Source organism: Andrena cerasifolii, chromosome 9, assembly GCF_050908995.1.
Source record: "Andrena cerasifolii isolate SP2316 chromosome 9, iyAndCera1_principal, whole genome shotgun sequence".
Taxonomy (NCBI): Eukaryota; Metazoa; Arthropoda; class Insecta; order Hymenoptera; family Andrenidae; genus Andrena; species Andrena cerasifolii.
The window spans coordinates 15,236,025-15,261,615 of NC_135126.1; the positions used below are offsets into that span (position 1 = coordinate 15,236,025).

Genomic DNA, 25,591 nt, shown 5'->3' on the forward strand with positions numbered 1-25,591 from the left:
AATATTACTCGGCGATGTTCTCCAACCCTTTAATCTGTTTCTTACTTATGCAAATTGGTCGCCGTGGTGTGGAAGTTTAATTTCGTTTTCGAGCGCAACCTGTTACCCCATCCGTTCATCCTGGATTTTTATAAATATTCAATGGGAGTGATACACGAATTATGAATGTAATTTGCGAAACGCGATGTTTGAAAATGCACGTTCACAGATTAAGAACGCTATCGAAGTATCTACCTGTACGTCTTAACGTCGTACGATTATGTACTTTCTCTTCTTGCGAGGAAGTCGAATATATGTACATATTATTACATATATTTTCCATAAACGTAACCTTTTTTTCTAGCTTTCTCCCGTCGAAGAGGCTCGCAAACGTTTGATGAAAGTTCATGCATCAGGCAAAAGGTTACTATACGTGCCCCTTTAACAAACGCGGCACACTTTGCTCATCTCGATACGAGCCTCCTATCTGCTCCCAGCGTCGTTCACTTTTTTCACGGTACAAATTGGGGTCAGAGTCGTTATCGCAATCGGGTTCGAAATAAACTTCGTTTCATAATAAAACAGACTGCCTAACGTGCTTTCACTGTGCCACGCATAACAGCGCTCGATCTGCCAACCGTTTAACAGCTTTCACGGGCCAATAACGTGAAGAAACAGGTATGAATCTTCTGCGCCGATTTTCTGGCTACCGAACGCCCAAAGTATTACGCAGACCGAAGCTGTTCAGGCGTCGTTGTTCATTTAAGAAGGAATAAATGTTATAACGGGGTAAGAGCATTTTAAATCCTCGCAAATTCCACTGAGCAATTAAAAGCACGGTGAAGAAAGATTTAAGCAATTGAAGATTCTAGGGGATTGCAAAGAAACAATTATTTCTAAACGAAACGCTGAAATGCGCGGGGAATGGCATTGAAGCGACCAATGGAACGTTTGTACGATCGACAGCCTCTAATTAAACAGCAATTTTCATTTAAGAAGGAACGCTGCATAGTGTAACGTTGGAAATATTCGTCGAGCGCACTGAACGAACCTTGTTAAATCTCAATAAGCGGTTCAAGCAAGCTGTGCAGTGCGCCACCGACCTTCGGATCACTCCAGCCAGTACAAAAAAAAATAATTCGCTTATTATGAACAATAGGTACTACCCGGGGCAATAGGCGTCGCGGCGGCGATCGATACCTATACATTTGCCACGGACAATTCTGAATCACGCGATAGGGAGCTGCCATTCACTCGACTTCGATTAAATCCCGCTAAAAATGCTCCTAAATCAAATTTCGCTTTGGATAGTGTCACTGTGCCTGAAGAAAAATGATCAAACTGGGCGACCACAATGGGTCACGAAAATGTTCCGTTTCTACGCATCGGATGTTTAACGAACGGGATATTTCAAATACATCCAGGGGTGGATTTGTATATAGGCTAACTAGCGGCGAAAAAAATTGAAAAGGTTTAAACACGGAGGCTTGAGACAACTTTAAAAACAATTCACTTATTTTTCATGTAGCAAAATTAGCAATACTTTCATGTAACAAAGTCGCAAATCTTAGGGAGCGGTAACTTTTTGGGAACATCAAATTCTGGGAACGGCAAATTTTAGAAGCGACAAATTTTGCGGAGCGGCAAATTTCGGGCGAAAGAAATTGAAAAAGCTTGAAACACGGAGGCTTGAAACAACTTTAAAAACAATTCAATTCGTTTTCATGTAACAAATTAGACATAACTTAGCGGAAAGTTTTGAAAAGTGGCAAGTCTTAGGGAGCGGTAACTTTTTGGGAACATCAAATTCTGGGAACGGCAAATTTTAGAAGCGACAAATTTTGAGGAGCGGCAAATTTCGGGCGAAAGAAATTGAAAAAGCTTTAAACACGGAGGCTTGAAACAACTTTAAAAACAATTACCATCTTGTTCATGAAACAAATTAAACATAACTTGTATGTGAGTTGTCATATTGAATTAATTTTAAAATTGTCTGCCTCAACTCTTTTAAATTAATATATTTTATGATATTTCCCGTCAGGGCGACAGACGCTTTTTAGCCTAGGGGCACGAAATCTTTAAATTCATCCCTGGATACGTCGAAAATATCAAAATGTTATTCTATACATACACAGTGACGAATGCGATACGCAGTGCGTCTGTTTTAATTGAAAACGGTGGAATGTCGCGTAAGGGGCCAAAGGTATTAAAAAAGTGTTCATACAGAAGTTTTTTCCCATGGAGGAGGACATTGTGTGATGTAGATAGTTTCTCTGCAGGTGGAAATAGAAGAGATTTCAAAGCCATCTTAATTTTCTTAAATCGATGTGCAAAACTTGGTCATTTGGTTTCGTGGTCATTTCGCCTTTGACCAGTTAAACTCTAGTTGCCCATAAAACCGAAATATTGCACATGATTGACTTCGTCGCAACAAACGTTATCATATTATGAATAAAAACATATAGGTTTTGTTTAAAAAAAATTAAATTCACCTTGCAATCATTCCTACTTCCAGAACTATCTATACCTCATAATGTCCTCCTCCGCATCAAACAACTTTTGTGAGAACAATTTTTTAATACCTTTAGTCCCGTATGAGATATTCCACAGCTTCCAGTTAAAACGGACACACTGTATAATAAGAAATTGCAGTAGTAACAACCGGAAAGATTCCGCGTGCAAAAGTAAATTCGGAATGTGGAATGAAATTTTTTTATATAAGCCTCCGTTTTTTTAGAAAATCGAATTGAAGGTGGAAGCGATTTTTAGTCACGTATTGTACGCGTACTCGCTGGATTTTCAAATTCGATTTTCTCCAAAACGAAGTCCTATATGAAAAAAAAATCGTTCATATTTTCGACTTACTTTTGCACGAAGAATCACCTCGCTGTGCCACAATTTCGGAAATATCCTGCACTCTATTGAAATAGTAAGGAAGTTAGTAGGTAGTATGAAACATTGCAGTGGGTACAGTATTATTAAATTGGTAGTCTAACTAGATATTCATTTTCGACAACGTAACGAGAATAATACAACTGCTACACAACTTGCTATTGTATTATTGTAATTTTGTAAAGGCAGCGGGTACAAAGAACGTATACAATTTAAATCTGAAACGGAGCTGGTTGATACTTATTCTTGGGAATATTTTAGGTAGGGAGAATAAATCAGAATTTTTGCTTCTCTTCTCTAAAGTCCCTGATTGAAATATTTATATCATATAACTGAAACTGAGATCGATAACGGACAGTGGGGCTCCAAATTCATATGCAGAATACCTGAGAAAATAGCATTACACTTTCTCCATTAGACTGATATATTTGCGGCGACAGTGGAACCAAATTACCAGAATATGTTCAAAGTCTGGTATTATTAATGAAGAGTAAAGTGTGTTCAGCGAGGAAATATTTTGGAAACCCATTAAAACTTTTCGTGTAACCTCCAAGATTTGTACCATAATACAATGCAAAGTATGGAAAGTAATCCTTCATGAATAAATACGTATTAAAAAATATCTGCTCCCGAAGAAAACCAGCATTAAAGACAGAGTATCTACGTCTGTATTTAAATTCTAATTTTACGCAGCTCAAAATCGACCAATACTTCTACTTTAACTATAAAACTTCCAATCCTCCAAGTTTAAACGAAATACATTCAACTCCAGAATATTTACCATGATAAATAACGAACCTACTTAGGATGAAAACTCGCATCCACAATTTTTAAATGAAAACCAAAAAATCGACAAACATGTTGCTCACGATTTTTGATAACGTTAAGTGCAACGCTCGAATGCACTTTCATGACCCACTGGTACGTCCAGAAAGACAACGACGCTCGGGACGTTTTCTTTCATCGCGATAGAGGCGCACACCGTGACCACAAGGCTTATGGTGGTCGGCCACCACGCGTCGTTACGTTGGAGTCGTAGGGCCCCTCGGGCGAAAACCTCGAAACCGGTTCCACGCGCACAGAATGGCTGGGTAGCTGGTCACCGTGTATACAACGACTCGCCACGACTTTCTAAACTTCCGTCGCGCACATAGCCATACGTGCGCGCCGCTGCGCCCTTTATTCATAATTTTCTTTCCTTACTTCGACATGTCACAGTGGAAATGATCATGAAAATAAAAAACTTGCCTTGTTAAGCCGCGCCAGGGACGCGACGATGTCTACATGCATCAACCTAACGCTGCGACGATGCTCCGAAATTAGTTCCCCTACCATTCCGACCCACAAATACATCATGGAGGACGAGGAAAGACGCGAGACAATACTCATTCGTACAAGATAGGGCTTAGTTAAATCGCAGCTATTTTTAGCCGCGCGGGTGTGAGTGCCGCTTAACGCGTGCCCTTCGCGAATCACAGGCATCCACTTGTTTGTTTACACGTTTCCGATAACATTCGAGATGGGAGAAAAACAGTCGAATGACAAATGCGTGTGGTTTGCGCCAGCTCGTCGCACTTGCTCCGAAAGGTTTAGGTTAGGTGTAGCACGCATGGTTTTATATTATCCAATGTTTCTGATTCGGTGAATATTATTGTGCGAGCAGAGAGAGGTTAGGAAACATTTCGAAGCAGAAGCGTATTATTTTTCGGCGCCAATTTCCCGTGACGTGCGCCAGAGGCGACGCGCCGCGACGACATGGCGTCGTCGACGCACACGTGTATTTACTATTTACGACAAAGGGGCACGGCAGTCGTACGAACGAGAATAAACCGACCGTTATTGCGATTCGTGCCAAACGCCGCGCGACGACTCTTACACGCCACCAGCATTCTTAATTGCGCTGGGCAGCGGTTCGTATTCACCGCGGTTATACGCGAGTGGCTGACGGGCCAATCAGCGTTCGTGAAACTTCGAAACAGCGATAAAAGACTATGCCCGTCTCTTAACGCCTTCTATCACTGACACTTCGCGCCAATTACGTGCGGACCCAGCGACGCTATTCGAGAGACTCTCACGTGCGATCTCGGGCGACCGTAACGGCAAGCGTCAGCGAGCCGCTCCGAAATTCTATTCAACACTCACCAAGATTGTAGACTGGATCGTCGCGCGTAGAACAGTCGCCTGGTAGAGTCAGCAATCCTCCGCGAGAAGTAAATTCCAAAAAAATTCCCAATGGACGTTCACCAGAAGGTCTGCGTGGGGCGAAGCCAACGCGACGAGAAGCAAGTTCTCAACCATAAACGACCATGGGGCACAGAAACGCGCAAACACTGAAAAGAACACCACCGAATCCACTGTCCTGTTTATAGGACGTCCCACGTTATATTACGACTTCCGTTGGTGACGCCGCGTGGGCGCGAGTCGCGGCACAAAACGACAACAAAAAAAAAGGAACGAGTTTCGTCGACACGTAAAAGCCTCGGCGGCTGTCGCGAGAGACTACACGCAGGACGGAACGAAACGACACGCGCAGTGCTCGAGAGTCGAGACGCAACTGCCGCCACTACCGGTCCTATTTCCCGCTGTACCCCACCACTCCTCTCCTTCGCCCCACCGCTGTTCCGAAGCTGTTCAACCGTACTCCCCACTGCGCCGTCCTTTCCGACCATTCTTTGGTCCCTTCTTCGGCCTTCGACGATTCTTCGATACCTACACTGTACGCACAGGCCACGCTTCAATCACAGGACACCCTCCGCCACACTTGTTCATACACAAATATGCAAATTAGCCAATGCACAAATCCTTAATCGCATTCCTTTCATTAACCCATTCGAAGCGGATGACAACCAGCGCTGGCACTCGATTCTAAAGGAGGGTTTACACGGCTCACTTTGGCGGAACAATGCGGTTGATTCAACAAAATTCAAACAATGAAATTGGAAGGCGAGTGTTTACGCGTTTCAATGAAATTTACCAAACTGGTTCACTTGAAACTGGCGGCGAGGGAGATTGCAACGTGCCGCTGTTGAAATGATTTCTGAACATTTAATGACAGCGTGTCAGGGAATTGAGATAAAAATCCAGAAATAATGGAGGCTGTTCTTACATCCATTTGTACACCATTATGAAATCGGCAGGCACTACAAATTATTTATAATATTTTTACTGCCTTTAAAAACAATTTTCACAGGCAATACAGCAAGCTCTGTTTACAGACAGTACATCGACGCGGCTGAAATAAAACATTTCAATGCTCAAGATGCGTGTTTACGCGTGTTCAATTTGATTGAACACTTTGATTGAATTGTAATTGACACTTTGCTTTCAATTTCGTTGCACCGACCAAAGTGAAACGTGTAAATCGCTTTGAGGCCATAGAAATTTGTATCGAAGACTAGATAAACATGTTTGGAATAAAGAATAATGCCACGTTTATCGTTACTTTGTTGCTGTACCGCACGTTACTGGCGCAGAGTATTTAAATTAGATTTCTGTATACGCGGGAGCGATTTAAATATTCGAATTGGTCAACCCTGACTGCCGCACTGCATTCGGCATGAAATGCTATGAAAACACGCTTGCATTACGAAAATTATTTCTGTTTCCACGTGTATGACTTACATAAAACCAGCCACGCGATTAATTCGTGAAAGATAGAAAGCGCAAACGACAAATTCTCCGTTTTATGGACCCTGTACGCACGCGATTCGCTGTATGCGTAACAATTGTTTGCCCTTTTAAAGATAGCTGCGTTTACGACGATCGTTTGCTTCTACCGAGATAAGATAGCAACTTTTCTAACACCTACTTGCTATTGTTAAAGGACCTAACCGCGTACGAATTAAACGCATACTCGTTTGAGAATCTTTTTTCTTTTTCGTACTTGTGACAGAAATTTCCTTCTATCTTCCTCTGCCTGACAAAAGATTTTATTTAATATCCAGGGGTTTCAAAGCTGCAGATACAAATTCAGCTGAATAATAACACTAATAAAGGGAACCTGAAAAAATTAATGAATCGGCAATGCTGCTCAAAGTAGATACTCCTTTTGTTTAAGAGGGAATTCTCGTCTAGACAGGCAATTTTAAGGTCATTTTTAGGAATTTATTTTGAAGAAACGAATGATGCTATAGTATTAACGTTTTGTGTATGTATATGGTTATTAACGTTTCAGCTATTTGCCGAACTCTTTCTCATTGGCTAGTGATAATATTTTAAAAGTTATCATTCGCGCATTTCGTGTTGCATATATTTTGTCTCGTTGGCGATATTGATTGGGCCGCTTCTGGTCGTCTGAAGTAAAAAATTCATAGCTCATTTTGATCGTAATGAACGTGGTTATCGTCTGGACTAGAATAAATAAGGTACGAAAATATTTGACAAAATGGCGGGCTTGTAACGAGCCATATTCGAAACTTAGCATCAACTTTGCAATATTGAATTGAATGTGATAGGATTATTCGTTTCTTCGAAATAAATTTCCCAAAATTACTTGAAATTTATGCATTTTTAAAGAAAAAACTATTGTTAATATTGCATTAAATTCTTTTGGGATGTAAGGAGGCATCTTTAAACTTCTAGAATTTTTTTATGTCCATTCTTCTTATTGTTTATTAATTATTGTGGAATCGTGTTAACCTCTGCGACGATGTTGGGCGTCAGGTGTAGCACGTGTCACAGTCACCTGATCGCAAGGAGACAATTTTCTTAAAGATAAATAATTTATGCTGTGACTGGACCTACAATTTTAATTTTAATTTTATTTATATTACTTTTTTTCGTCGATATAAAGAATAATATGAAAAATAAGTGTAAAGAAAAAACTTACTTTTTCTTTCAAACGCTATAACTCTTTCAATTTTTCATTTTTTTTCCCTTTAAAGTAGACCAATCCCAGCGCAAGCTATCTAACTTTAAGAAACTTCTATTTTTTTTTGCAATCAGAAGATTCCACAATAATTAATAAATAATAAGACGGGTCAACATAAACAAATATTTTCGGCAAATTTAAAGATGTCTCCTTATATCCCAAAAGAGTTTAATCGAATGTGACCAACAGTTTAAAAAAAAAACCCTACTACACGAAAAGCGTAAACATAACAAAGTCTGCAGGACATCGTAGCTTCGTTTTAAGATAAGTAGTTGAAATTTTCATAAAATTAATCCTCCATAGTACATGTTACCGTACTATTTAACGTTCTAAACATAGAGCAAAGCACAAAAACGACTAATTTGCATTTGTTTCCTTCCATCCGTTCAATTAACGGGCCAAGTTTGTGCCTATAATTCTCAAATCATTAGAATATATGTATTAACGGGGAACGTACCCCTATAGAGACCTAAAACCTGACGTTCTTTTAGATTTTTAAAAAAAAAAGTATTAACAATATTGCACCCGCAATTTTTTATTAATTATGTCACATCTTTGGCTATAATACTTAATTTTTGTATGTAAAAATATTAGTCGCGTAATACAGTTATACTTCCAAATGCGTCATTCGCTGCAGTGATTTGCAGTACCCACTCCCAATTAAACAGATTTCACATAAAAGCAAAGAGCAAATTGATTTCTTAAAATATATTAACAAATTCTGCTTTCGACAAAAAAATAATAATTTTTAAAGAAATGTTCAATTTTCAGACACGAAGTCTTGACTGTTTATGCAACAAAAACGAAACTACGAATAAAATAAAAAATCCGCTCTGTCAAAAAACTGCGTAATAGTGTATCACATAGCCATAAAAAATTGCAAGTAAATCGATTGAATATTGTTTTTGTACTCGCAGGTACCGTGTTTGAAAACCTTACTTCAAGAAAAATGCACCCGAAGTTCTCATTAAAGCACGTCAACACGTAAGCCCGCTTCGCTTCTAATGTCTATATCTTCAATATTTCTGCGAACTTCGGTTCCAAATTCGGGAAAACATTCTTCACACATCGAACACTAAAAGCATGCGAGAAAAAGAAAATCAATCCTTTTGGCATATCTAAATGTACATGCCCTGTTAAAGCAGTTGCGCGTTGAATTCTCTGTTTCTTTGAATTATACCGCAGTGCGTTGGGCGCCTACGTACGCGTGCAACCGTAAGCCGTCGTAGTGGACATTACGGCAGCGTGTGATATGGAGTAAGTATGTGCAATTGTTCAGCAGACTGCGCGACGCTGTAAACCAAGGGCGTGGCAGAGCTCTGGAGTGTCTGATAACGTGCTTTAAAAATGCGATCCCGAATTTTTACGAAGCACTTTGGCAGATACACATCTGACCGCCGATTTTCGTGCGCACGTTATCGAAAGAGGAAACCATAGCGCTTTCCACTGCAAACAAACGCACGGACGTGATAATTCGTGTAATTCTACAACGTGCCAAAGACAGCGCAGAATTACCAGCGCGACAGTGTCGCGAAAAATTTGACATAAAAGAGCGAATGTCTGAACTCGTGCACCTACGTTTATCAAGACTCTTTTGTCCCCCGTTACAAGCTCCATCGTCGAGGCAAGCTTGTACTCGCAGCTCTGAAACACCCAGTACTTAACACCATACGTCCTACGTCAATTTTCTTAACTATCCATTTTTCCAATTCATCTGCACGCGCTCTGATACAGTTAGGGTGACTCACGTTCGCTACCAGCGAGTAATTGGACAGAATCCATTTCCTGAATACAGTAATCCTCCGTAGCGCGTGATTCGGAGGGAAATCGTAGCTTCGCTCGCGTTCCAGGCGAGCGAAAACGCGTAGCCTTCGAAGAAATTATTACCGACGAATGGGGGGGGGAAGATCGTAGACAGATTTCAGCCTTTAATACGCGACAGTGGCATAAAATTTTGCTTCTCCCATTGAGGCAGCTTTGTATACGCTGCTTCGAGGTATATAGCGGAGCCCGTTGGAGCTCGGGCTGCCGCGTAACCTGTTCTCATTTTTATCGTCGGCATCAGGTTTCAGCGCAGGTGAGCTGCGAAGGTGCTGAGCCAAGTCCAGCGAACCAGCTCGTAGTTCTCGAGCATTTCCTTCTCCCTCGTCGTAGAGACGCATTGACCTTCCAGCCGAGGCATCGACGATCAACGCCAGCGTTTCTGTATTATCGTTAGTCGACGCCGCGGCCACCTAACAACCGCCCGGCGACTTAACCTAATTGCTACAGGCAAGCGTTTTACCCTCTGTGAAACTTAAAACCACGCCTGGGGTCGGTCCGCCCCCGGCTGATCGACCCTAACGAAAAGAATTCCAAAGAATACACGTAACGCGACGTATTCAGACGTGCTAGAGCGCGTCTTCGACGAATTAGTTTCCGGCGAGCACGCCTCGTCCAGCCCCGCGTTCGACCGAATTGTTAGCAAAATCAACGGGACTAATGGAACGCCTGCGGGAGCCGCGGGCTGGCGACGAGCCGACCGAGAGGCACGGACGGGCTGAGAGTCACTGGGAACTCCTTTTGCCTTCGTTATCCGCACGTCGAATTGAAATATCCCTTCGTTTATCGAAGAACTTGTTACATCTGTCGTGCCTGCGAAAGTTTTCTACAGTTTGTTCGCTCCGGCCGCAAAGGCCAACGGAAGCGCTTGAATGACTGCTGGAAAGTACCGCCTGTGCTTAGACGCAGTTTAAGTTCGACGATCGGACAAGTACCGGTGCTTCTTCCACGGCAGGGTCATTGGCAAAAGGTTGCGTAACGATACGATTAAAGGGAGGTGTGACTCGAGAAGATTCAAGGCCGGAATTGGACTGCGCGTCGATTCATGGGATACCGATCAAGCTTGCTGTCATTTCTATAGGATTTTATTAACATCGTTATTCCAATCGCATTTATTACAGATACCAATTTGCAATGTAGGGTGCTAACGGAAAGAAAAACAAAATATTTCAAACAGGAAGGAAGAATGGACAGATCACAGGGAAATACTTGATTTCGATTTTTAGGAAAGAGATTGACAATGAGCGCTGTTTAAATACAATCTGCCACGATTACAGAGCGCGGCGTGGCGATCGATTGCTTAAACAAGAGGGCGACGTTTGCGATGAGCTGGTTCTATTCGACAAATGACGAGCGATAACGCGGGGGTCCGCTGCTAAAACAAGCTGCGTTGGATAATGCGAGCTTAAATTTTGTAATTTACATGACAATTATACATTCCTTTGACGTCGGAAGATCGGCGAGCTACCTCGCGAATGCAGTACGCAGTGGCGGATTTATGGAAAGAGGCCCAGCTGGCAAACGCTCCGAGGGTCCCATTTTTTTCGGGAAAATGAAGAGGTGGTTTACTGAAAACCAGTTAAATATCGTAATATAGAAAAACAATGTGGCGTTTAGATAAAATCATAATTTTCTTTTTGCGACGGTAGGGCCCTGGGGGCCTTCTCGGCAGGGGCCCATTTTCGGGGAAATGAAGCGGTAGTGTACTAAAAACGGGCTAAGAGTAAGAGTACAGGAAAAATCGTAACTTTTTTTTAGGATTGGGCCCTGGGGGGCCAGTTCCGCAGGGGCCCAGGCGGCAACTGCTCATCGGCCGCCCGTTAAATCCGCCACTGGCACTACGTCCAAGTCAAATGCGAGCGAAGTACAAAACACTAAAGTAAAACTCTGCTTGGATGTCCAGCGGTGTTTCGGACAGCGCATTCTCTACGACGATTCCTTTTTTCCTTTTTATAAGAAATAATGTCATTTGCCGGTTCATACCTCTACGCAAGGGCGTCCACAGACTATTTTTAGAGGCGATAATTGGTTGCGCGTTTGAGCCCATTTTGTAGCGCGAATTTAATTAAAATTTTAAAAGTGAAAATTAAAACTATTCACTTGTTTAGTATAAATTTAATGAAAATTAATTTTTAAAAATAAGCGATTTCTTCTCAAATCAGCTGTGGACGTCCATGCCTCTGCGCGCTAAACAATGATTTTCGGTGTTTATACCAGGACAAACGATAAACTCATCTTTCTTCTCTTTCTTCTCTTTCCTCTAAGAATTTTAGCAATCATCTACGTGGTTCTTACTTGACGAACAACTAATCAACTAGTCCGTTACGCGATAATACGTGTGACGCTAATTATCGGATCAGGGATCATAACCTCTATTCATTGATTACTCCCTCCCCTCCCAACTCTTTGAACCCATCCTCTCCCGTAAGTACATTAGACACGACCGAACAGAACACTGAGTACATTACTTCTAATACTTTTTCACTTACACGCTATTATGTACAGAGTTATACGAATATCAGAGCATCGTGATTCGTGGTACTCAGAAAAGAAAGGACCACAAAGAGGTGCCGTTCCACCGGCACGATGCAATCATGAAAGACGAAAGTGCTGTTCCGAACCGGTCGATTGCTATTACGCGCATGAGAGACAGAGTAGGACAGTAAAAAATAGTTAAAGAAATGAGCGAGAGAAAGAGCGAAAGAGAGAGACGGAGAGAGAGATAGAGAGAGGGGGAAAGAGAGAAAGTACGGTCGGGGAACGAGAAACAAAGTAGAAGAAAGAGAGGACACACACGTATGCATCCGAATATGCTGTACAAAAGTTACTCTTTGCCCAGCTTTATGAACGACCAATTGCAATTTTTCCATCGAGCAAAGGATCTCCCTGTTACCATCTACCTCTTCCCTTTATTTAAATTCGCGATAAAAATTGCTCTTCGGCAGGGCGTCCCGTCGCCTATAAAACTGGACATTCTGTCAAACAACGGTATAAATTCTTCTTTTTGTTTTCTCTCATCCTTCGCAAGTTACGAAATAGGTATTAGAATCGCGATCGATAATGATCAATTAACAGCGGCTACGTGAAGGCCAATGGAAGAGATGCATCGGACTCGTTTACATTCATACCATTGTACACCATAGAGTATTCTAAGTCTAGATGATTAATGCTATGGGAAAGTGAATACGATGATATTTGGTATTTATACGTGTGGTATGTGTGTATATATTCTAAAGTGAAACGTTAAACTAACGACGAGATGGAGAAACTAATAAGAATTGTATACGTAGGCGGTAGAAAATTGTAGATAAAAATAATAATAATTACAAGTACTAGAATCACTGACGTATTCGTGTAAATTGCTAATTAATTATCTAAAAAAAAAAACGAACTGATTAAAAATCATTCCTTACTTAAGTATTGAGTAATATTATATTCACTTTCCGTTCATTCATACGACAGCCATAATTACATACACATATGTATATATATATATATATATATATCATTTCACTTTATACTTTTTAATTCGGAGATATATGTAGCAATGTATTTAAAAGACAACGAGGACGGGATAAAAATGTTCACAATATTCAACTGCGAAATAAAACGAAAGAAAGAAAACCGTTTACGGGAATACATACATGTACTATCGCCGATTCATTCCATTGGCTCCACACGGTTTGTTTCGCATTGTCGCATACGTTATACATATACTAATAAAAGAAAAATCGTTTAATTGCGTTATATTTACATTATCGAGATATAAAAATACTAACAAGAAACATACCTATAGACAAGGTCCTCCAAACGATTCACCCCTTTAGAAATAAACTAATACATAATCAAGTTTGGCAGTAATATTGTCCCTATCTATTTGCATTCGTATTGTTGTTTACAAGATCCTCGTTTTATTCACTCCCAGTGGAACGTGGCGTTTTCTAGGACGCTTCGCGCTCACACGTTCCCTTAACGCTATCCATTTATTTCTGTCTCTATTCTAAATTCTTTTTGCTACGTTGGAAGATTCCCATTGCTCTCGCCGCACAGGCCTTCGCTGTGGATCAATATAAAAAACAAATGCTCTCCTCTTTCTGTTATTCGTACAGCTATCGTGTACACCGGTATCAGTGACAGCGACTTATTTATAAAAAACATGCGACATCACATAACATTTGCTTCGCCGCTGAACCTAATCTCTCTAAAGATGAACAATAGAAAACACGCAGTGCAATTCATACATCTCGCATCCATTAACAAATCTATTAGTAGCTACTTCCCTTTTTACACGAAACAAAAAGAAAACGAAGAACAAAGTATAAATGCATAATTTCACAATGAAGAAACAACAATCGGAGCTCCTAAGAAATCGCTCGACTCCGTGATAAACAATTACGTAAACTTATATCGAAATGTAAATTAAGAAGTGTAGGTTCAGCGAGGAGTTTCCATGCCACGCACTCGCTACAGTCGGTTGCAGCACTCATGATGACAGAAAATGTTTGAATGCCTTGCAAACCATTCGACTCCCCAATGTTAAGGAGGATGATAATAAAAATAATAATAATACTCAACGTATTTGCCGTAACAACGTTCCGCGGTGTACGCCGCGGAAACGGCTTACAACGTACACGCGCGCGCGCGCGCGCGCACCAGTGTTTGTGCGCGCGCAGTAAGAATATTTAGTATGCACAGATATATTATCTCGTATTTCTAGAAATATAGTAAATTTTATAAATGTGTCATATGTGTGTTTATGTGCACAATCTCACTAGCACTGTTACAGCCCGGATGTGTGTCGTGCGTATAAATCTGTGATCTCCTTAAAGACAGTTACGTGGAAGAATAATGGAGCGGCAACTTTCGAGACACATGGAATTCGTGTTAATTAGTCATTAACACTTGGTCTCTAAAGGTGCTTGTTTAATATTACCGGAGTATTCAGTATGTAATATTCCCTTGACTTCTGAATAACATCCTGAGCCTTCAGCCGACGGTGTCCGAGATCCAGCTGCTTCGAAAGACAGTACAGTCAGGCCCCGTTATAGTTTCGCTAGTTGGCTACGCCCGCGGAATTATAACCGGGGCGGGTAGCATGTTTAGCACCTCATTATCTCACGTTTGAATAGATCCTTGATCGGACCGTCCGATACATCAGTGGTAAGCGAGATAGAGCAACAGTAAAGGACCCTCGACCTACTTGCAGCCGGTGCCCGACAATCGAAAGCGATAAGGCCTGTGTGCGGGATGAGTCAGCCACTAATGAAAATTGAATTTCTAATCCTCGTGATAATATTACCAATGGATTGACGAGATTTTCTTGGCAGAAATCCCTTCCGGCAAATTGTACACTGAATTGCACGTTATGTGTAATTAGAAATACTCCGAACAAGGTCGTGGCTGGACTAGCTTTCATCGAGAAATCTTCGCCAAGTCATTGGTAATTTTCTCACAACGATCCAATGATAAATGTAAAGCTATAAATTCTCGTTAGTAGATGACTAGGTCCTACATACAGACCTCATCGCCCTCAAATGCCTGGCATCGGCCGTGAGTAGGCCGAGGGTCGCTCGCGCGAAGTAAGTGAAAGAGGTGCCGAGGATGACTCGCGAAACTATAATCAGGGCGGAAAATGAAACTATAACCGAGGAACGCTGTAATTCCATTCCAATCGGCGGGTAACTCGGAGCTACTTCACTTATGGACAATGTTACACAGCTCGCCGACGCTTTTGCTTCGTGGCGTACATCGTGTTTCTTCGGGCTGCTGTATATTTGAAAATAAATTAACTTCCACCGATGTCTTTTCTGAAGACTTTGAAGTAACCTCTGTATGCGCGCCAAGATGCGACGGACTTTTTGAACGTACAATGTGGAGAGGACTGTCTCGATTTATGGTAAACCGTGAAAGTATACCAGTATCGTTCGATAAAATTTTTGAGCTCGCAGCCAGTCTACAAGCGCAGGGAGAACACTTAGGTAAATTTATCATAATTTTATCCGGTTCAAGCGACAATGATGACCGACCAAATTTTTTTAAAGGACTACAAATCATTCTTTTACTCTTCGACTTCTTTTTCATAGGATCCTTTCTTCCCTCATCTTTACTCGACTTGTCCAAACCCCACAGAAACTCTTCTTTTAATATCGTAGATTTCTCATTGCTGGCCTGCGTATCGTGCTCTTCGCATCTTTTGCCCTTCGCAATTATTTCCCTAGTTGAAATTTTCGAGCAAAATTGTTTATTGTTTTCAGTACACTGTGATCCCAGTGTGGATTCTATACTATTATTATCACTAGACGTGTTGGAAAATGATGACGTTGATTTCTCTGCAATCGTATTTTGTCGGCAGTCTTCCACCTGTATGTCAACCAAAGTTGTGTGAGCTACTTGAGTAGCGTTCTTTCTTGAGTAGTAGTTTTGACTCTGGCCAAATGAATTTTTCGCCGATCTGTGTTCGTAGGCGACGAAATTCTTTTGGCTTTTACTGAACGGATTTCTCAAATTCTTGGGTAAAGGTATATGTTTCTTCGCAACTTGCCCGATATGATTTAGTCGAAAGTTGTAACGAACAGGTGTACTCTCGAATGTAGTTTTATTCTGCTTCTTATCTTGCGCATTTGCATTCCCTTCTTTTTGCTTCACACTTTTCTCGTCGCGTCGAATAGCCTTCCTCGAACTATTATCCGAACTCGAGTCGTCGTCCTCGGTACATGTCCCCTTTAAAGATTCTTTATGGTGAACCTCTTGGTTAATGACTGTTTGTTGATCACAGAAGAAGAATACTTCGTCGAGTACGTCTTCGTCACAGGGGAGGGCATTTACCTTCTCCCCTGTGGGGGGCGACTGCTAGACAAGCTTCTCGGTTTGTGTACTTGTTGAAATAGAGCTGATGGTATTCGAATTGTTAGAATTAGTGCGTCCTTGACTGCTCACATTAGTATGCCCACCTCCCTGCCCCCCCTGACTCTGGGAGAGGCTTAGTCGCCGTCAGTTTACCAGTTCCACGCTTACAAATTGCTTCAGTCGTTCCAAATATTGGTTGTATAACTCCAAATCGTTGTGGCCGGCACCCTAGAAACATAATTCGTGTCATTTCCAACGTTTCTTTTCATTTCCCTGAAAAGGCGAAGAGTATCGTGTACCTCGATCCACAATGGCTCCACTGCTCTCGGGCATTTTTCATAAATTGCCAAACCGTGACTAAAATGTATCACTTCGTCTTCAGTTCCATGGATGACCAAGACGGGAGATGTAACTTTGGGCACTTTATCTATACTGTAAAGAAAGAAAATCTCATTTACTTATAAGGATAAGTCACAACATGAACAAACGTTTTTTGACTAGAATTGTGCTTAAAAAACAGAATAAAATTGATAATTATCAATCAGCTACTCGTAGCATATTACCAACTAAGAGTTAATGCTTCTATTATTCCTTGCCTGGCTCTGGCTGGGTCACACGAGACCCATGAATCAGATGTCTACGTTACAACCAAGGTTGAAATCCTATACAAGGCACATTTCCTCTATTTTATTTTACATTATTTTACTTGCTATGTTAAATCACATATTACAATATTCGAGTTAATACTCTAATACAAGAAGCGTTGAATTTAAAAGTTGACAGAATATCATTTCCATATGATCAGTTTTAATATTTTGAAAACTTATTCTTATTGTTCTGAAAAAATGTTCGTACTGATTGTCCTTGTTAATACAAAACGCGGAATAACATCTCTCTTTTATTTATTCATTAAATAAATTTTTGGTTTTAAATGAAAGGAAAATAATTCCATTTGTCTGTAAGATAAAAAGTATAGTGGTATAAAAATAAAACGTTTTTTCGTTGCTCGAGTACTAAAAGAAAGCGAAGAAACATCCCAGTATTGTTATCCGAAGTAGTTTAATTAAATAAGGCAAAGGGCGATATACGGATTACGGGCATATGACAGGGGAAGTGTAACACCTATTAGGAAAGCATATGACAACGGATCGTGCAACTTACAGGTTTCCATGACGCAAGTATTCGGATAAAGTTTTATTGCTTCCCGTAGCGCGATTCGAAAGAAAGTAACAATCGCGCAAAAAAAAACTTGCCCGCATGCGATAGAAACTTCCCGCGACTCCTCTAGATTCACGAATTCGATTACAAAATTCAGAATACGCGTTCGTGCATACGTGTAAAATACACATACAGGTTGCCCCACTTAAATCACTGCTGACGAGTATCTTGAAAGCTGCCGATGGTATCGCAAAATTCTTTTAAACAACAGTTGAATGATTTCGAATGAGTTTATAATGACTCTGATAACGATAGATTATTTGCTTCTAGTGGGGCGTGAAATATTCTTCGATATAATCTCTAGGTTGGGAAATATTCGCGTGGGTCGATTTAAATGGGACACCCTGTATACCTGTACCACGTGCATGGACGCGTACACCTGAACTGGATGATAATGTCATGCGCGTAAATCTTAGCTGTGCGAATGAAAGCAGACGATAAGCGGATTATAGATCGCGTTTCATTAATGCGATAAACAGGGGCGATTCGCGTGGGCAGAGGGGATTCAGCTTACCTAGGAAAGGAGTCAAAGAACCAAGTTCTTTTGGTGTTGGGGAAAGCAACACGCATCCCCGACATCAAAGGTGAATGCAGAACAACTGCGCCAACCTCGTATCGCGCGGCCAGATCGACCGTGGGTACAGTCCCGATGCTTTGTCCATATAGAATAATATTCTCCGGGCTGATACCGTACCGCGTTCGGAGAGCATGCCACGCAGCATCTATATCCGCGTAAATGTTCTTTTCCGACGGCTTGCCACCAGAAACTCCGTAGCCGGAATAATCGTAGCTGAATATGTTACAATTTATCCGTGACCCGAGTCCCAGGTAAAAACTCGACATCTGTCCAAGATCGACCGCATTCCCGTGGGAAAATAGTATGGTAAAACGCGCAGTGGCCGAGCACCGTACAAACAAACAGGCTATTCGGTTCCCTCGTGACGTTCTCGCATAGAAACCTTCCACCGACTCTTTCTCCCTTTCCGTGTATTGCCACTCTGCCCTGTCCGAGAGAGATATCGTGAACTTGGAGCCCTCATCCTCGATGAACGTGTACGTCGGCTCGGGCGGCAGAAACGCCAGCTTTGCGGCGATCCTGGACGGGCAAGGTGGACAGCAAAACAAGCAACACAATTCACCAAACCTTAACCCGTTCATCGTTCCACGGGGGAGTCACGCACACGCGAAAACACCGTTTATCACTTCTCTTCGTGGAGCCTTCACATCGAGACCAGGGGTTCGGTCTAAAGGCAGTTCCATACACGAACTTTCACGCTCCCCGAACAAACTGCAATATCATTTGTTATCGTACTCCTGCAAGAGTCTCTCACGATGATTCAGCCATGACGGCTCGCAAGACGAACAATTCCTCTCCCTGCTTCTTTCTCTCTTTCTAACACAATGCCCCCACCCACCGAGCGTTGCGCACTTTCATTGTATTCAGGTAAAATGAGACGCGAGACAAAGACAGAGATTACGATGCTACTTTTCTGCGTTGCTCTTCTACTCATTGCTCGCTATTGGTGAAAGATTTAAAACCAACGGGATGATTCGATACGTAACGTAGAATGGGCCGTGTATTCAAGTGTCGTTATCCCGCAACTACGTTACCAACATTCCAAACGTCAATGCGCGGCGCTCTATCGACACATACGAATGCACCTTAGCGCGCAGCTGCATCTAGTGATTTTTTTGGCGGGCAGCTACTAGGTTAGCAATAGGCAGCAACCTTTCGTGGAAAATCGATTAAATCCAGGTATATAGTGGAAACTCGGCTAGTTCATGTTGTTGCGTGATCGTTGCCGTTCGCTATATAGTTTTAGCCGATGGCGGCTGTAAACTGGTATACCGTAGTCTTTCGTTGCACGGATTTTTATAAATTTTCGTATAACTTTGAGAATCTCTATTCGCAGATCGTCATCACGCATTCACGTTAAATTGAATTTTCTATGAGCCTGTGAAATTAGCATTTACTTGTATGACATCGGGCAAAGAAACAATGGGGTAAGTGAACGTGGTGATACTCCGCACCGCCTTTTAAGGGTGTGTAATATATGTACACACGAGGCACAATTTCCACGCCGTATCGAGTACTATAAATTATCCTTAATCATTCTATCATCGAATACCGTCGATTCACACGAAATAGGTCAATTCAATTGCGCTCCCTAACGAACTATACTATCTTTTCCTGTCTATTTATGATCTTATTCCGGACATCATCGCAGATACGCGTTTAGATGGGTGCGTATATGAGAAGAGTCTGGACCAGAATGTTTTTCTTTCCTTTTATCTATATATAACCGTGCAATAGTAGTAAACCGAGAGTGGGATAAGTCGGTACCGCGTGAGGTGTGTTTATTCTAGGTGTTTACTCGTCCATCGTTCGATATATTTTTAGATTCGTATTGTAAAAAAATTTATCCCGCAAATTGTAAAAATCATTATCGCCTTATATTTTCTTTCCCTAATGCCTCCATTTTCAATGGAAACGTTACATATTATTTTAATCTATTAAAAGCACCACTTCTTTTTATTGCTAATACAGTGTAACAAAGTTGTTGATCTATATTTAAAGAATTCTCAACTGCTTATTAAAATATAAGTGATGATATTATTTCTTTTCAGATAAGCCGCATAAGTGGTTTCACATTTTAGTAAAGCAATAAATTTTTATTTAAAAAAAAGAGGATTTATTGATTGTTAAAATTTCGCATTAGTTTTAAATATTGTATATAAACTGTACATATACTGCACGTATAGCAAAATTAGAAAATTTCACATAGAAATATAATTCATTTTTACAAAGAGATATCTAACAGAACCGCTTGTTTATATTTATTTCCTTTTGATTTCCTCCAGATCAGTAAGACCATTTTACGTTTAATATTATACCATGATATTGTCACATTTCTGTTGCATTAATTTAAGGCATGTAGGAATATGTAAATTTGAAATTTTTTACTGTACCTCATTTTATTGCGTTTCTGTAGAATATATAGAATAAATTTCTGCAAAAAGATAAAGTTTAAGATATTTCTTTATTATTAAAAATTCCTATAGTTTGTATTTTTGGAGTATCGGGTACAAGTAGACGCTGCATGCATCGATTAAAGCGATACGTTTAAATACCTACCTTGCTTTTAATAAATTACAGTGAACAGCCAATTTTCACGTGCAAAGCGCACGTGTTTCATATCGATCCTAAGACAAAACGTTCTTGGGTATCAGCATCCACGGCAGCAGTCTCTGTCTCGTTCTTTTATGACTCGACAAGAAGTTTATATAGAATAATTTCTGTTGAAGGAACAAAGGTGACTGATAGTATAAACATTTTAAGAGCGTATATTTGTGTTCTGTTTAAAAAAGACTTATGTTTATCTGTTTTATTTATAGGCAGTAATAAATAGTACTATTACTCCAAATATGACCTTCACGAAAACATCACAAAAGTTTGGCCAGTGGTCAGATGTTAGAGCTAATACTGTATATGGTCTTGGCTTTTCATCTGAAGCAGAGTTAGGAAAGGTTTGTGAAATATGTCTTTAGTTACGTACAGCCATGTGTACACCACAATCTCAGAGACAATATCATTCATTTGGCAGTTTATAGAGAAGTTTCATGAAGTAAAGGAGGCCACTAAGTTAGCTAATGCTAAGTTACAATCGAACAGCTCTTCTGTTACTCCTGCTACTAGCGCAAACGTTAGCCCGATTACATCACGATCGGGTATGCCATCGTCCGAACAAGATCTTATAGATCCACCGAACTCGTCGATGATTAATTCCAATGTATCCACATCGAATAATCCAAACCCAAATGCCAACATGATCTCTACTCAAAACAGTGTGTCTTTGGTAAGCAGCAGCCCCTTACCCGGTAGTTGTCAGAATAAAGTGGATGATGAATTGAAAAATGCAGTCCATTCAAGATCACAGAGTATTTCTCAGCAGAGTACAGAAAGTCCACAACATCAAGGGAAACCAACACAGCTTAGCTCTCAACAGAGTGGACAATCAGCTGAGATGCAGCTTAAATATGAGAATGATAGGCTGAAACTCGCTTTGGCACAAAGCTCTGCAAATGCTAAGAAATGGGAGGTACGATGCGATACGCATGAAAATATGCTTTACATGTATATATATATATATATATGTAAAGCATGCAAATGGGAAATATATGATAATTAAGAATTCATTCATTGTGCCAATAACTGTTGTTAAGCTTAAATTTTACCGCAGGTTGAATTAACTACATTGAAAACTAATAATGCGAGATTAACAAGCGCATTACAAGAATCTACAGCTAATGTCGATGAATGGAAAAGGCAATTACAACTGTATAAAGAAGAAAATGCCAGAATTAAAGCAAAGTATGCAGACCTGGAAGCTGGAAAAATCGCAGAAGGCAATAGCGAAGCGTTGAGGCTGAGAGTCGAAGCGTTGGAAAGTGAACTCAGATCGCGAAATGAAGAAATCAAAGCTCTCACTATGGCTACGAAGAATAAAGATTTTCTTGTATGTATATACCAGCAGAATTCAATCTTTACATGCATATAGTAACCGTTAATAACGTAATTACATATTTAAGTAGTATAATAGACAGTTTTAGAATGTAAATTAGAATGATTTATTAAACATAAATCTTTATATTTTTTTTTTTAGACCTTACAGAAAGAAAATGCGGAACTTCGTGAAATGTTAAGGGTTGTCCATGAACAATTAGAGCTTGCATTAAGTGCAAATAAAGTTCAAAAACAGAATTTAGATACATTAAATGTAAGACTAGCCGGATATATACAAGATTTGGTAACTGTACATCGAGAAATCACGAACACGCTGCAAACCTAAGTTTGCAAATAGTAAACCTAAGAATATTCTTCTTGGGAATTTTGTATTTACGATATAAGTGAAGTATACAAATGGACGGTGTAGATTAATGCAAAGGGAAAGGTTCCAAAAAAATCATACATAGTAAAAAGGAAAAGGTCTTAAAAGGCAAATTAAGGTCATCACCTTCAAGTGATAAAGCTAGATTGCATCTTTCTGAAGTATTTATTCAACGTTAAGTTAATGACGAATGTTTGATGTTATTCTTCGTGACATTTTTTTGTGCCATACTCTTATTCTTGTTGTATATAGCAATACTTTTTTTAACATTGTTTTAGATATTCCGTTTTTCGGACTTACACACTCTTGCACGTACAAAAGAATCTCTGTACCGACATACGTACAGAAAGTGCTTTTACTTGTGCACAAATAACAAATGGGAATCTCTTTTAGATATTACGTATCTATTATATCGCATCATATGCATAACATTAAAAGGATCGCTACGTGTTGTTTATTTAATGTTTAATGTATTACTTTTTTTACATTGCTTGTTATCGTAAATTTTTATATGTGACTCGAATTAGATCTATCGTTTGTTTCATCTTTTATCACTGTGTTTAACTGTCTAAGAAATAAATTATCATTGCAATTATACTGCGGTCATCATTACTAATACTATTTCACTGATTGCTATCAATCTTTAACTCATTACTAAGCTACGACTTTGACTATACTATTACGACTATTATTATCATTATCAATGCTATTATAACTACCTCCACTACTACCGCTGCACTACTACTTGCTGTTATTATTGCTCATAGTATCATCGTTAGTGCTACTTCTATAACTGTTACTACTGTTACTACCAATCAGGTTGTCATTACTTGCTTACAAAGGACTTTTATGATATTTAGAAACATAAAACATATCAAGGTGTCGCGAAAATTTAGTGCGATACTCGTCTCTCGATGTTTTTTTGGAACTTAGCCCCTTGGAATCAACAATAAAATTCAGTTACCCATGAACACAAGGAGAAATGCACAATTAACATTAGTAACGTTTAGTGATACCCGATTATGTAGTATAACTATTTAATTGAACTGTACATTGTATCCATATTGTTCTATCGTATATTATTTACCTTTATCAATAGAATAAGGGATATATAAAATTGAAGAGTCTGGCATGAGCTGTACAGCATCGTTGATATCTAACGTAACAAAGTATGGCATGAAAAAATATATAATATAGTTCATTTACAATGGGTAAGTTAGCGGTTTTAGCTTGGAAGACTATCAGATGTTTCAATATTGCGCAAAAGCTGTTTTTAATAATGCAAAGTGTTTTGTTAATTTTTTTATGGAAACCACGATATTAATTCATTGTTGAGAAAAATAAATCCAATGTTTTCCAATGTAAATGATTTGTTATTCACTTAATCATTCATTTCTAAATCATTCTATAGCATTCAAGCCAGATATTCTTCAATATGTTATACTTGCATAGCGTAGGTTCGCTAGAAAATCAATTCAACGCAGAATTTCCACCGACCCTCTCAAAGATGTCAGGGGTGATATTTCTTGTAACGATAAATAGTTTCTCGTAGTAAATCAAGCGCAGAATACTGAGAAGAGCACTCTTTATTGTACGGACAGTATGTATGTATGTACGTAAAAATGTTGTGGAGATGAAGTTTAAATTTGAGGAATTGGAAACAAAAGCCTCGCTTGCCATATGTAATCATAATAAATAAATTTCAGACAGCTTCCCTGCGTTCTATTATTAGGTGTCTTGCTATAATCATATTCTCGTAAATGAATATCATATGAAACATGCTATTAATATATCAGCACTTTTGGCTACATTCATAAAATTTTGTTACATTCGTTGCTCATCAAACACTGTAATAGTGAAAATCTAGCAAAGAAATATATATTATTCTACTGTCTTTACTACCTCATGTAAAACAAAAGGAATGTAACAGTTGGAAGATCATAAACCTTTAATTTTAGACTTGCGCTTGGTGTGTATTTGTAAACTTGTTGAATTATGTGTAACATGGAAGTTAAGTTTTACAACTTTAGTTTATATTGACCTGTAAGAATGTCTACGATAACGATGCATCTGCAAATTTTAATAATTAATATAAATACTGTCCACGTTAGTGATATGTTCCTCATTTATTCATCACCATACAAGTTTCTTTATTCTTTTCTCCATATCTCGACGATATTTTGCATTTTGTACATATTTTCATTCAATAAAAGTGTTTGAAGAGTAAATATTAATCAGCCTGGCATTGGCGTGTTTTGACGTTCATTTTTCCGTATCCCTAGTGTTCAATAACTATTAATAATTAATTAATTGTAAACCAAATCCTCACAAATGTTTTACAGAAAAGTGGTCAGGGTTTGTATTTTGAGATGCAACTCTCAAAGTATGTATGTAGTACATAAGTTAATATTAGAAAAGCGATAATTTGCGTTACAGTCCAATTCACAGCGAAAGTCACGATGCCAAAGGTGAAATAACTTGTTTAATTATTTATTTATTCGCAAACCTAAACTTTTTTTACAGTTTCGCTGACAATCGTTGTGCAACCATAGTTAGTAATAAAATTCTTTATTTATTGTTTAAAAAGCGATTTGAACACGATAAACACGACGTGATAACATAACATACCGCTGCCAGGGCTACATACGAAGTCCATTCGAAATAATAAGAATTTATTCACCTATTTATTTCTTTACTTATTTACAACTTGAGGTCCTCGGCCTCTTGCATGGGCTCTAAAAATCATTGTGCAACAATTTTCAGCAACAAAATTGTAAGTTTATAGCTTTAAAAAGCGTTTTAACATTCGCTTAGTTTATGGACGCACAAATGCTAGCGGTGAAAGTTATAAACTAAAATGGGCGTTAAAACACGCCCAAGTGCCAGTTTTAAGGATGCGTAGTATTGGTTTCTATACTGGCGTTGGCGTGTTTTGATGCCCGTTTTCAGTAATTTTTCTATACGTACTTCGTCTGCGGTGGTTTGTGGTACTGGTATAGTAAGTTTCAAATTTTACCGCTAATAGCGTTGCAATGTTATTCCAATTAGAATCGATAATAAAAATTCATATTAGACG

At 39.5% G+C, this 25,591-nt stretch overlaps 4 protein-coding genes and 1 long non-coding RNA gene across 7 annotated transcripts in view; 1 reads left to right on the top strand and 4 right to left on the bottom strand.

Annotated features, from left to right (window-relative positions):
• LOC143373454 (semaphorin-1A) overlaps positions 1–5,416 on the bottom strand; it is a 446,461-nt gene extending 441,045 nt beyond the window's left edge. For both annotated transcript variants that reach the window (XM_076820736.1, XM_076820735.1), the window contains exon 1: positions 5,014–5,416. The gene's annotated coding sequence lies outside the window, so the exon portion shown is untranslated. The remainder of the gene's footprint in view (positions 1–5,013) is intronic.
• A 5,213-nt stretch (positions 5,417–10,629) lies between these two features.
• On the bottom strand, positions 10,630–16,408 carry LOC143373201 (uncharacterized; the record flags this gene model as incomplete). The annotated part of the gene is made up of 1 exon (XM_076820190.1): positions 10,630–16,408. A coding segment is annotated over one exon (1,152 nt), but the record flags the coding sequence as incomplete, so codon positions are not given.
• LOC143373464 (alpha/beta hydrolase domain-containing protein 17B) lies at positions 16,266–19,135 on the bottom strand. Its single transcript, XM_076820763.1, has 3 exons — positions 18,141–19,135; positions 16,708–16,840; positions 16,266–16,636 (listed from the first exon to the last, which is right to left on the bottom strand). Exons 1-3 carry the CDS (start codon positions 18,782–18,784, stop codon positions 16,553–16,555), a joined length of 861 nt encoding a protein of 286 aa, XP_076676878.1. The 5' UTR covers positions 18,785–19,135; the 3' UTR covers positions 16,266–16,552.
• A 266-nt stretch (positions 19,136–19,401) lies between these two features.
• On the top strand, positions 19,402–22,606 carry Homer (homer protein). 2 transcript variants are annotated; one of them, XM_076820759.1, is made up of 7 exons: positions 19,402–19,630; positions 20,784–20,940; positions 21,023–21,154; positions 21,232–21,483; positions 21,580–21,726; positions 21,868–22,143; positions 22,291–22,606. In XM_076820759.1, the coding sequence occupies exons 1-7, from the start codon at positions 19,605–19,607 to the stop codon at positions 22,474–22,476; spliced, it is 1,176 nt and encodes a 391-aa protein (XP_076676874.1). In that variant the 5' UTR covers positions 19,402–19,604; the 3' UTR covers positions 22,477–22,606. The 2 variants fall into 2 exon arrangements, with proteins under 2 accessions (XP_076676874.1, XP_076676873.1); XM_076820758.1 differs by having other exon boundaries at positions 19,429–19,469; positions 19,540–19,630; positions 21,232–21,726.
• LOC143373476 (uncharacterized) lies at positions 22,291–25,455 on the bottom strand. The gene is made up of 2 exons (XR_013086470.1): positions 25,196–25,455; positions 22,291–24,793 (listed from the first exon to the last, which is right to left on the bottom strand). It is a non-coding gene; the product is annotated as an uncharacterized LOC143373476 (long non-coding RNA).
• Between the last annotated feature and the right edge of the window lie 136 nt (positions 25,456–25,591).